We start from the raw sequence: 12,212 nt of genomic DNA, 5'->3' as shown, positions 1-12,212 counted from the left end.
GTTGTTTGATATTGTTAGTCATCATTGTTCATAAATTTGATCACACAAAAGTATATAGGAGAAAACTTGCCTGGAAGTAAAAACGGTTCTCCCGGTTTGCGCATGTAGCCTAGTTTAGGTGGGTGACAGTAGGCCTATTTTGTTTTTTTTTTGCCACTAAAACGCTAGTCGCCGACGTAAGTGAAATATTCTTGAGTACGACGTAAAACAAGAATCAAATAAATAAATAAATAAATGTTATGTTTTTGTCTATTTGTACTTCCGCCTGTCCCAATACAACTTCACTAGTTGTGCATGTGCAGTTATTATATTTGGCGAATAGATGTAGATAGACTACAAAAGAAGAGGTAGGCCTAAGCCTACTTCACCTGCTTACATGCTGGTCATCTTTCCTATATCCACTTAACTATATATATATATATATATATATATATATATATATATATATAGGTATGGCGATGATAACAAGATTGCTAATCCTCTACCCAATATATAGATAGATAAAGTGTGACGAGCTACAACTGATAAACTCTTTATTACTAATTACCTCAATTACCAGTATTTTGCATGTGCAATATTCATTTGTGATGGGTTCATAAATGGCTAAGAACAGAGCTGACAATGTGTCGCGTCTCTTCAGTGCCAAGATAACCTAATTTTCACATTGTTAATTTTTTCTATATATATGATATAAATAGGAATGTTACTTATTCGGGCGTGTATTGACCTAAAACCTTGTTATCTATACGATTCACAGAATAACATTCTGCCGGTAGGCCTACCTTAATTACATCAGGAGATTGCATGCGTTCACGCACGCACGCGCGCTCACACACACACATACACACACACTCAAATAGGTCGGGCTTAACTTTCATTTCATTTTAATTTGACTAATGACAATACAATGTTTCCACACAGCGGGCAGTCCCATACTATTGCTACTAAACCGAGAAACAAACAAATACAACGACAATATATAGGCCTATACAGGTGCGTAATTATATTTTCCTCCATTTTTCTTGAAAGTTGTTCCTTCGTTCTTGACATACACGACATATCAGATTAAAGGCTAAAGAGTTTTGATTTTACAAATAGTATTGCCAAATATTATAGGTCTATGTTATTTCTCTCCCTCGACTGTTGATGTCAGAGCGTAAAATAGCTGAGGCAAAAATACCGTCGTATAATAACCGGTTGATCAGATGTTTGACACGCATATGTGGTCATCAGGCATCCATGCACGTAACTGATATCCCCCACTTCCTGGATGTCTCAAACACGACATTCTAGCCCATAGATATAAATTTACACGTAAAGCTTACCTGCGTCGTATTCATATATTCCGTGGATATACATATATTAGTTCTAGCCTAATACCCAAGATAAGGTTTTCTAAAGTGGTATAGGCCTATATAAATGTGGAATTGAAAAAATCAGCTCCATGCATATTAACGCACATTCTGACCTTTTCCGGCACATTGTAACTTTTTTATGTCATAAGATATAGAGATGTCTCAAGATGTGAACGTAGATGCTAACAAGGCATGTACACGTATATCCGATATATACGTCACCTGTCCGACGATGGCCTTACTAAAGAAAATATACTGCCGAAGACCCTGTCACACCTTGACAATTTGGCCAGTGTATACCAACGCTTGAAAATTTCTATAAAACGTTGGCCGCTGAATTATCGATTTGTTGTATCGATACATAGCGTATTCACAACGAGTTGGACGTATCATAACGTATTAACCTACACAAGGCGTTTCGATAACTTATACCAAGCGTGTTGCCGGTGTTGGCAAATTATGGCCAACGATGGCAAACGTATGCGGGACGCTGGCATACGTCGAAAATTTTGTGCGTCCGCAAAATATTTCGGCGACCTTGCCGTACGACGACGTAAGTTAGCTTGCTCTTACCTGATACAAAACATACTCTTAACTTATTCGACGTGTACACCAGCGTAATGTTTGGTATGTTGATATACGCTGGCTAAATAGGATAGGCCAAGAGCTGGTCGGACCAGTCGAAGTCAGTAGCCTATGCATGACTGAGTGGGATATGGTTATATACCGCGTGTCTTCGACATGGCGTTCCATACATGCACTGAGGCAGCATTATGATTATATGTCGGAATTGGATCCGGCCTGCATGCTTCTGCATGTTTATATAGGCCTACATCACAATCAAGAATATTTCATTCATACGCCGGCTCATGGGTGGAAGAAATCCACAATGCAGTTTTGCATGCAATGCATCCTCACTGCTAGCGGCCGTTATCCACGCAGGCGCAAGTTTTTATTTATTTACTTTACGCCGTACTCAAGAATATTTCACTTATACGATGGCGTCCAGCATTATGGTGGGAGGAAACCCATGACCATCCACAGGTTGCTGGAAGACCTTCCCATGTACGGCCAGAGAGGAAGACAGCATGAGCTGGACTTGAACTCACAGCAAACGCATTGGTGAGAGGCTCCAGTTTCATTACTCTGCGCTAGCGCGTTAACTAACTGAGCCACGGAGGCCACCAGGCGCAAGTAACCAAATGTATGAGGGCACACGGTTTTACACACCATTTTTATTAAGCCGTGTTCAATGTTCTCTTTGTTCCCTTTTCCGTACATCTGCCACCACTTTCAGTTTCCTAGTTGCAGGGATAGGTTATAATTTGCATAACCGGAGGCATAATTTGTCGCCAAAAGCACGATCATAACCACAATGTGATACGAATTTGATGTAGCTCACAAGACTTTTATTATATGTAAGTGCATGCATGAGTGTGTGGTATAAACATATAAATATATATATATATGCATTTGAAATTACGTCAATTACAAGAAGACAGAGGAGATTTCTGTGAATGAATATAATGGTCCCCAAACGCTCCTCATGTACGATCGATCGGCTGAACCCAGGCACCGAGAAATTCTTGATCAAAATCGTTGCTTGACAATGACCAGAAAAGTGGCAGTACCTCGCCGTGATGACCACTGATGGCCATATGGGTTCTTGAAAGACCAGTGATGGATAAACGTTTTCTGATTGTCAGTAGTGATCTCCTCTACCTGGAAGTTCTCTGCGGCGCATATGGGATGGCCAAATGTAGTTTGGAAGGCTTTGAGTGATATGTAGAAGGCTAAACCAGCAGAGATGATACGAGAAGATTTAGAAGCTTCTGGTTGATGAGGAAGGTTTCCGAAGGCTATTATAGTGATGATCAGAAATACTTTCGACTGTTATTTACTCATTTATTTATTATTCTTTTATCTGGCCTATGTTTAATGCCCTATTCAAAAGTTTTTCAAGTTCATGGGTGGAGAAAAGGGAATGCCACTAGTTGACCACCACCTCTTGGCGGGGGCCTCTGTGTCTCAGTTGGTTAGCGCGCTAGCGAGCGTAATGACCCAGGAGCCTCTCACGAATGCGGTCGCTGTGACATCAAGTCCAGGTCATTCTGGCTTCCTCTCTGGCCGTAAGTGGAAAGGTCTTCCAGCAACCTGCGGATGGTCGTGGGTTTCCCCCGGGCTCTGCCCGGTTTCTTCCCACCATAATGCTGGCCGCCGTCGTATAAGTGAAATATTCTTGAGCACGACATAGAACACCAACCAAATAAATAGCCACTTCTTGCAGGTATGGGGCCCAAACACGTTACATAAACCCACAACCAAACTCACCAGATGAAATATTTCTAAATGCATTAATGAATGATTGATTTAATATTCTGCGATGGACATGAACTTTTTTTTAAGACCACCACTGATGGCCAGTAAGATCCACAATAGTGATCATAAATCTTTAAGGAGCTATGGAGACAAATTTATAAGGGCTCCTCAGTGCTGGGTCAAGGTGCTTCTGAAGTCCTTTAGTGACCATCAGCAATATAATTAGGTATCATAAAGGTAACAGCTTGGAACATACACCTTCAAACACTTGATTTTACTTGAATGCGAAAAATCCTATGGAGTAGAGCCTTTTTGAATAACGTAAGTTGATGTTTCTATATATAGTATGGCTGAACACAACTAACCGAAAGTCACTTGTAATGTCAGAAAATGGGGACAGTGGCTTTTGTAGGAAATTTCCCTGGTTTTGGCCAATGAGTTGCAGGCTGGGGTGCAGTATTCACATTTGACTTTGTGTCAGGTTTATCAGATACCTGGCAATGAGCCCATCTGAAGTCCTTCCACCCATGAGCCTAACAACATTTACTGATAAGTGAAGTCTTCCTGAATCAAGCACTGAACATTCAAATAAGCAAATAAACAGACGATGTCAAAAATGTTACTGACCAATGTTATTGTGTTTGTCATAAGGAATAGTTATTGAAACTAAAACTCTTGTATCTCACATACATATTGCCAAAAAAGGTTTTCAAGGCAAACAATGGTGATCAGAAAAGTGCACTAAATGACCATAACTATCGTCCATGGCTAACTTGACTATTTTCCTGGTTCTAAGACTCCTACTGATTTTAGAAAGGTGTTTTGAGGTTTGCCTGGAACATGGAATGATACTCTACTGGAAAAGTGTAAGTTTCAGCACCAAAAATAATATTTACTTACATTTATTTCTCTCTAAAAATGCACTTTTGTGGATGACATTTTAGGTCATTTAGTATACCTTAAGTATCTCAGTGTTGATAGCCTTCTTAAAGACTCCTGTTCTTGAAATTTATAAAGTATGAAGGCCAGGCCCCATATCACAAAGCTGTCGTAGACTTAAGTCAGACTATGTCTTAACTTTAAAACAGTTTCCTGTACTTAAATTGTGGCTCACCATACAAATTTTTATTTCAACACTTAGAGTTGTCTACAAAGTTTGTAACAAATTTAAAATTTTGTGCTGAAGTTCAAATACAAGTTCACAAATAAATTAGTTAAGACTACAAGTTCACAAATAAATTAGTTAAGACTATTTCTGACTTAAGTCTAAGACGGCTTCATGCTCCTGGGTCCAGGGTTGGAAAGTGGTGTCCAAACAACTTACGGAAGTTGATGTTTAAAGGTTTACAAGGGTTCCATCTGATAATGATTAGGTTGTTGCAAGAACGAAAGGATTGGAGATTCGCCCAACGTCATACATAAAGGTTCATAAAAGATGTTAATTCATAACCGGTGTGTTCAGGTTTTGAATAGAGAACAGCCTGCTCAAGGAGTCACCAGTTATGACACTGTTCCTAGCATAATCCTGTAGTCAAGCCACTTACACACCAATCTTAATCTGACAATCACATAGTTATGCTCCTTCATCATAGCCTAAACTTCATGAAAACAATAACTCCTTAATCAGTATATGTCATGTCTATTGCATCATTTTCAGTCTATTACTAAAATATGAAAATAAGAAAAGACAATGTTTTTTATTTATCTTTTTCCACATATTTTGAGAACCTGAGATCAATGACACTTGGCACTACCAGCAGTGCATTATGAACCAATTAACTTACTGATGACCTTCCCTAGTGAAACACCTTGACAAAATATTACAATGCACAATCATGAATACCAATAACCTATATATCATTACAGCACCTATTAGATTATTACAGCAAAATGATTATGGGTACTTGCTGTTAGTACATGTTGTGAACATCATAATACTAATATTCTGTAATTCTTTTTTCGATGAGACAACTGTTTGACTGTCATGTATTATAGTAAAGATGCATGCATAACATCGAATACTCATCTGTCACATGTAGCCTTGAATCACGACCTAGAACCAAATTACACGTAGTTTAATACAGGTCACTTGACAGATATGACCATTACAGAGATAAAGTAGTAAGGAAGTCATGTACAACACCGTGTGAGGAAACTGCAGATTTTAGCTATCTGCTGCTTTATCAAATGGGTAAAGAAATTCAGGAAGTACAAGAACCAAGTATCCTGTACAAGTACAGCCTGCCAAGTTCTTCACAAGGGACTGGCCTGACTTTTTGAAGCAGACAAAATATGAGTCCTGTATTGCACGCTGAGTCCTGTCATCCAAAATTTTAACATGGGCTTATCCTCAGGCTGGGCTCCCACTACCTGTAACAGCTTTTTACGATCCTCTTCAGAACGACTCCCACCAGCCTTTGTGAACTTAAATAGCACTTTCACCTTGCTAAAAACATAAAAAACATCAACACTAAATAACATCCTGTTATTTTCAAACCACATATCATGGAAAGTATTTACTGTACATATAATTTGTGTACTGGTATATGAAGAGCATTGACAACAACAACATTAGCTTACATATTTTTTGTGACCTCATAAAACACTAGTATATTACACATAGTTATGCAAACATGTATATGGTGCATGTCACAATGCATTCCCACACATGTATGAGTAATAAAAGTTCCAGATATATTAGTACAAATGAAAACACATGGCTGAGTGATCAGCTATAGCCTAGCACTAATGTGATTGCTGTGAATTCAAGTCCAGCTTATGCTGGCTTCTCTGGTCGCATGTGAGAATGTGTACTAGCAACCTGCAGATCGTCTGTCTGGTTTACTCCCTCCATAATGCTGGTTGCCTTTGTGCGAGTGAAATATTCTTGAGTCAGTGTGAAACATTAATCAAATAAATAAACAAATAAACAAAAAGACAACATACTTCATCCACTCTTCCTTGATGCAAATCAAGCACTGCTCCACAACTTCATCATTCAGGTTTCCATTTTTCAAAGCCAATACCATTTTGCCTAGGACACTTGGCCCTAAGAATTAAAATATGATAACTGTGACAGGACAAATATTTAGCTATTCATGCTTCATTCAAACTTATTTAAAGTTAATGCATAGGCAATTTCTTCCATGTCAATATTTTCTCCACTTGTAAGCACAGGGTCTGCATTTTCTTTACCTCATCATAGCCAATAACAACATAAACAAAAGCAATACCCAGATAAACAATAAATATCAAGATGAAAAAAACTCTTCAGCTTAAAAAAAGTTTAAATTCAAATGCAATTATTCACATTTACTCTAAAGGGGGCATAAGGCTAATATGACAGCACATATAACTAAAAAGTTGTTAAAATATGGTACTCAGATTTAAATGTTTCATTTTTACTTGTACCTGTTTCGTACCTGAATATCTGAAAATCTCCACTCTTAATTTTCACAATGTTTTAGAGAACTAGAGTTTACCTTTGGAAGGTAAAGTTGTGGCTGACTGTAACTCATACTCAAACATATCCAGCTTCACGCAATCAGCATCCTGGCACTTGTCAATGGGGTCAACAATGACCAGTAGAAACATCTCATCTGATATCACATGACTCGGAACAGCGACATCTGGTGCCAAACCCAAAAAATTGCATTTCCAGGACTCTTCATATGAGGTACTGTATGGGACAACCCTGCTACAGCCTCTGGGCAATAAACACTGGATAACAGAGAGTTACAAGATCTTACCAGTACTTACTTTACCACTTGAACTTCATTGCATATACATCTAACACTTTACATGTAACACATGTATTTCTCTTTGCAAAATGTTTTCAATGTCTCTAGTTTTCCTCATAAGGCCATGTTTTAATACGCCTGAGAAATAATTTTATAAGGATGGCCTGGTGACCTCAAACTTCAGCAGTCACCAGAGAAGAATTATTTTCATTTATCTTTACCTTTAAACAATTCAGGATATCTCTGACAACAGCTTTATGACTTCCTCTCACAATTATCTGGTTGCCAATGACAACATGGTGCGCTAGGACTTGGAATTTGTGATCTCCAAGGATCTGAAAAGATTATGAAGAGTGACATCACACACCTGACATAACACATTATACATGTAGCTGATGAGAGAATGCTGGTACTTCTTAGCAATGTCCTCCCAAGGCAACATAAGTTCAACAGTGAAACCAGCTAAAAGATTATCATTGCTTCAGTATTCTTAAGGTTTTTAATCCTACTGCTCTTCAAAATGCATTAACTAGCCACATGGAAATGCTTTAATTTGTTAGAAACCAACATCAACCAAAGAACAGCTATTCACAAAGACATGTCATGTTTTCAGTACCAGACAGTATTTGTCAGGCATAAGTGTTTTCAAAGCAATCAGTTCAGTGACAATCAAACTCATACATCTATTAACCTACATGTGTAACTCAAAACAGCTGTTGATGGGGTCATGAATAAACAAGCCTGAGTTATAAATTTGTGTGCTATTGGCACCAGTGTTCAGCCTGTTTCAGTTTCACAAACATATTTATCCTTTACTCAGCTTAGAACTACACAACTAAAACTAAATAGCTCACCACCAATTCAAATTTTAAGCCACAAGAATTTGAAAAAAAGAAAAGCCCTGATTTACTGGCTGCAATAACTTTTACCTGAAGCAGTTTTCTGAGATTCTTTATACACAGCACTGAACTCCCTTCTATTGCCCCAGTTACCTCCCCTTTGGCCTCTGTGTCACCCTGTTCTTTGGTTGAGCTGCTTTCTGCACTTTCTTCATCTTCAAGACCCACTTTTTTTGAAAATAACTTGATAAATCCTTCTTCAGTTTCTGTGAGTACAAAGTAACAAGTTTTTTATGCAGTGTAAAGCAATTGAATGAGCTCTGTACAGTATTAATCATGATTATTAAGGTCAATTCCAGGAGATTAAAGCAGAAGTCAGTCTCCAAGGTACGATGCTGAAAAGGAATTTCCCCTCTACTCCAGATATCTAGCCTGTGTAATTACGTATGCATATACAAAACTTCAGGTCAATACATACAATATTTTACCAAACTTAGCATTCTGTTTAACAGTGATTGTAATATAGAATACACTAAGTCAGGAATTTATGGTATTTAATATGCACACACCCAATGAACGCTGGAATATACGCCTCCTACTATCCTGCTCTACCCCCTCATGCTATTCTGCTCTACATGTGTGCAAACCCTGAGCTCAATACATTTAGTACTTTTTGAGAAACCACCCACTCACACTATTTTTTAACCTTGATTCTTATACACAATACACAAAGTCAGGAATTCAGTAATTCGCGGTACTTCATATGCACACATCGAATCAACAATGGAATATCCCCCTCTTGCTATTGTGCTCTACAGGTGGGCAAATCCTGAGCTCAATACCTGGAGAGTTTTTTTAAGATAGCACCGCTAACATTTTATTTAACATTGCTTTCTCTATTATTTGATGCTGACGCCGACGCTCATGGTATGACATAAGCTACACCTAGCAGCCTTTATACAGGCGAGCTAAAAATTTATGTCTGGGTCAGTGACATCAGTTTGGTGAACCAACTGAAATCTAGCCAAGAGACAAAACATCCGCAGCTACCTTCATATGTTGCGTCACAGTTAAATATGCTCCTGAAAATGATTCCATAAAACTGGCAGAAGAACTCCTTTGACTTTGGCCACAATGACACATTCCACATGCAAGGGAGCAGAGAACTACTGACTTCATTGTAAGTCTACTAAAATCATTGTAGAGCATGCATCCAGAGAAAACATCAGCGTATTCCCACGTCTACCACACCTAACAGCATACCCTTAAGGATGGACATCATGTCTGAAATTGATCTCTATGGAAGTTTAACCATATATATTTCCAAAAGGATTTATTTCTACTATGTCAATATATTCCTGTTTGTGTTTTACCTTCCTGTTTCTCCATGTCAATGATGGAATCCTCTGTAGGAGGTCCCTCTAGCAGTGTTTCTGTTATCCTGTTACCACAAGCCTTTAGAATCCATGCAAAAGACACATGGAGAAGTTTGAATACAGTTCTGTCATCAGTCAATTCCACCAACGACCTTGCTGGTCTGTTGACGCCTCTCTGATGTCTGAAGTTGCCAGGTGTGACACTCATACCTGAATTAATCAGTCTAAAGGACCTCTGAGGACAACGGGTCTGTTCCTCATCATGAACCCTCTGTGCTTTCTGCTGCAGTTTGTTAATGACCACTCTCAAATTTGGCACGAGAAATGGCCAGGAGTTGAGCAGGTAGATCTTATCCATCATGATAACAAGGATACTGTACCACCTCTGCAGGCCCCGTGCCTGACTGTCTCTGATGTAAAATGTATAACTCAGCACATGACCACGCTGTTCATCTCCAAAAAATATAGGACCTTCTCTGCCTGGACACACCTGAAGATTATATTTAAAAAACAGTATGGTGAAGGATAAGTCAGGAAGTTTTCTGATCAGGCCGACAAGAGTACTGATTACACATGATGTACATCACAATAAGCATGAGTCTTGTTTTACAATACAGGCAACAAATGATCAAGCTCTAAATACATAGGATATTGAGGACTTAAGGAATTACATAACATAGTTTTGCTGGTTATTACGAATCTTACTGACCGTTTCTTGTAATAATTCGAGATCAGTGCTCCTAGTTTGCAGTATAAAGAAACAGAGTATTCAACCATAACTAACCTCACAACTAAGACTCCTCACACATGCCTGTCGCACCATGGAAAACACCTGTGGATGATGAGGATGCTGATTGCTGACATAGCTCACCTGAGCTTCATCATCATGGCTGACGTATCCAGACTGGACAGAATAACAAGCCTGCACAAGGAGAAAGGTAAAGACAGATTGGTACAGTAACATAACTACACAACATACATGAACATGTCATTAGAATGACTGATTTGTCACTAGGCATTAAACTCCCATCAATTAATGTCCTGAAAATTAATATTTAATATTTTTGTTACAGTATATATTAATTTTGTAATGCTGTATTGGTAAAAATTAACACCGATCCAAGGTAAAAATATCACATCAGTCAAATAAGGAGCAGGATTATTCACATTCAGATGATTATAAGAATCAAATAAAAAGTGTTGTAGAGTTTAGGCATAACAAAACAGCTTACTTCACAAGAATCTCTTTAGTCAAAACAAAACAGTCACAGCTTACTTCACAAGAATCTGTTTTGGGTGAGAGTATGACAGGTGTTAATGGTTCTCCTGATCGACCAGAGCTGAGAGAGGGTGAACGAAATCCCCTGTCTCGTAAGACTGACCCGGAATCAGATGAGTTACCATCACTATCATGAAGGCTCTCCTGCTGGTGAATTGGCTGAGTACAAAATAAAATCCTTGGGCCATGGAACTCACAAAAATGACACAATGATATAATGGCATTCATCTTTAAGTTTCCAACTTCGTTTAGTCCAAAGGAAAGCTGAAATTTTAAGAAAAGGGTTTCAAAAGATACATTACAACACTTCTTCACAGTTAAAAATGTTGAGATATAAGAATGAATTAAAAGAAGGGCCTCGAAATTGTAGCACTCATATCTGCGCATGAGACACGAAAAACATGCCTGAGGTGTGAGCTGTTACATCTCGGGCACTACACCAAGAAAATCAAATAGAACATTCTGTAGCTCTACCCCATAGTATTAGCAAGGGTGTTGATGTACGTAGAGCTAGAGGTATAATCTAGGTGTATTCACACATAATAGGCCTACATCAGGTTGGTAGTGTTCTGACAATTCTGATGTCTATATAATGGATGTTATAAAATTTTGAAATCCCACGTTAGATGAATCTCAAGTCAACGCATACATATTGCTGTGGCATTCACACTAAAGCCAACAAGCTGTTAGCTCTGTAGGGCTGTGATTCACATACGGCGGTTGGAGATGGAATTTATCAGATTTCCACTATAGTTTCATGCTTGTGTGGATTTACTAGTGATAACACATGAAGACTTCCTTCCTTGTCTTCTACTAATTACCAGGTTTAATTGCTATATTTCAAGCAAAGATACAAACCTTTTACAGAGATCCATTCAACTGAAGATCTACCATGTTTACATCACATGCTTGAACGTCATCGTGCTCTCAAGCCAGCCCGTGTCACACGCTACGATTGGCCAGGCTATGAGTAACTGACCAATCATTGAGGATTTTTCAACTTGCACCTAGTTATACCGCTTTGTTTCACAATGGCGCCTGCTCGATGAAACCTCACTACTTTTACCAGGACGATGTCTACCAAGACTGGGATTAGTTTAAAAAGGGTGAGAATGAAGGAATGGTAAAATCTCGATTGCTCACAAATTCTTGATTTCTTAAGATGAACAGGCAAAAATAAATAAATAAATAAATAAATAAATTTCTCAGCAAACATCAAGTTTCTAACTTGTTCAATCTCGTCTCAACATATTTTCAGAGTGACACGTTTAGACTGGGCGATTGTTATGGCTTATCAGACGTAA

General features: G+C 38.4%; 1 protein-coding gene across 1 annotated transcript; it reads right to left on the bottom strand.

Moving 5' to 3' along the window:
• Nucleotides 1-2,799: 2,799 nt before the first annotated feature.
• On the bottom strand, nucleotides 2,800-11,168 carry LOC135462204 (folliculin-like). The gene is made up of 8 exons (XM_064739613.1): nucleotides 10,906-11,168; nucleotides 10,414-10,551; nucleotides 9,627-10,119; nucleotides 8,344-8,519; nucleotides 7,636-7,749; nucleotides 7,157-7,394; nucleotides 6,621-6,723; nucleotides 2,800-6,120 (listed from the first exon to the last, which is right to left on the bottom strand). The coding sequence occupies exons 1-8, from the start codon at nucleotides 11,134-11,136 to the stop codon at nucleotides 5,928-5,930; spliced, it is 1,686 nt and encodes a 561-aa protein (XP_064595683.1). The 5' UTR covers nucleotides 11,137-11,168; the 3' UTR covers nucleotides 2,800-5,927.
• Nucleotides 11,169-12,212: the final 1,044 nt, after the last annotated feature.

The sequence above is a fragment of the Liolophura sinensis genome, chromosome 1, assembly GCF_032854445.1.
Source record: "Liolophura sinensis isolate JHLJ2023 chromosome 1, CUHK_Ljap_v2, whole genome shotgun sequence".
NCBI lineage: Eukaryota > Metazoa > Mollusca > Polyplacophora > Chitonida > Chitonidae > Liolophura > Liolophura sinensis.
Note: the sequence above shows the minus strand (reverse complement) of the source record. Positions and strands in the feature narration are given on the sequence as shown.

Bases quoted from the DNA above. Each gene is read 5' to 3' on its own strand.
- LOC135462204 (XM_064739613.1), bottom strand. From the start codon at position 11,136: ATGAATGCCATTATATCATTGTGTCATTTTTGTGAGTTCCATGGCCCA. The intron at 10,552-10,905 runs GTAAGCTGTGAC...CTCCTTGTGCAG, and splicing joins CCAAAACAGATTCTTGTGAA to GCTTGTTATTCTGTCCAGTC. The intron at 6,121-6,620 runs GTATGTTGTCTT...TTATGTTTTTAG, and splicing joins ATCAAGGAAGAGTGGATGAA to CAAGGTGAAAGTGCTATTTA.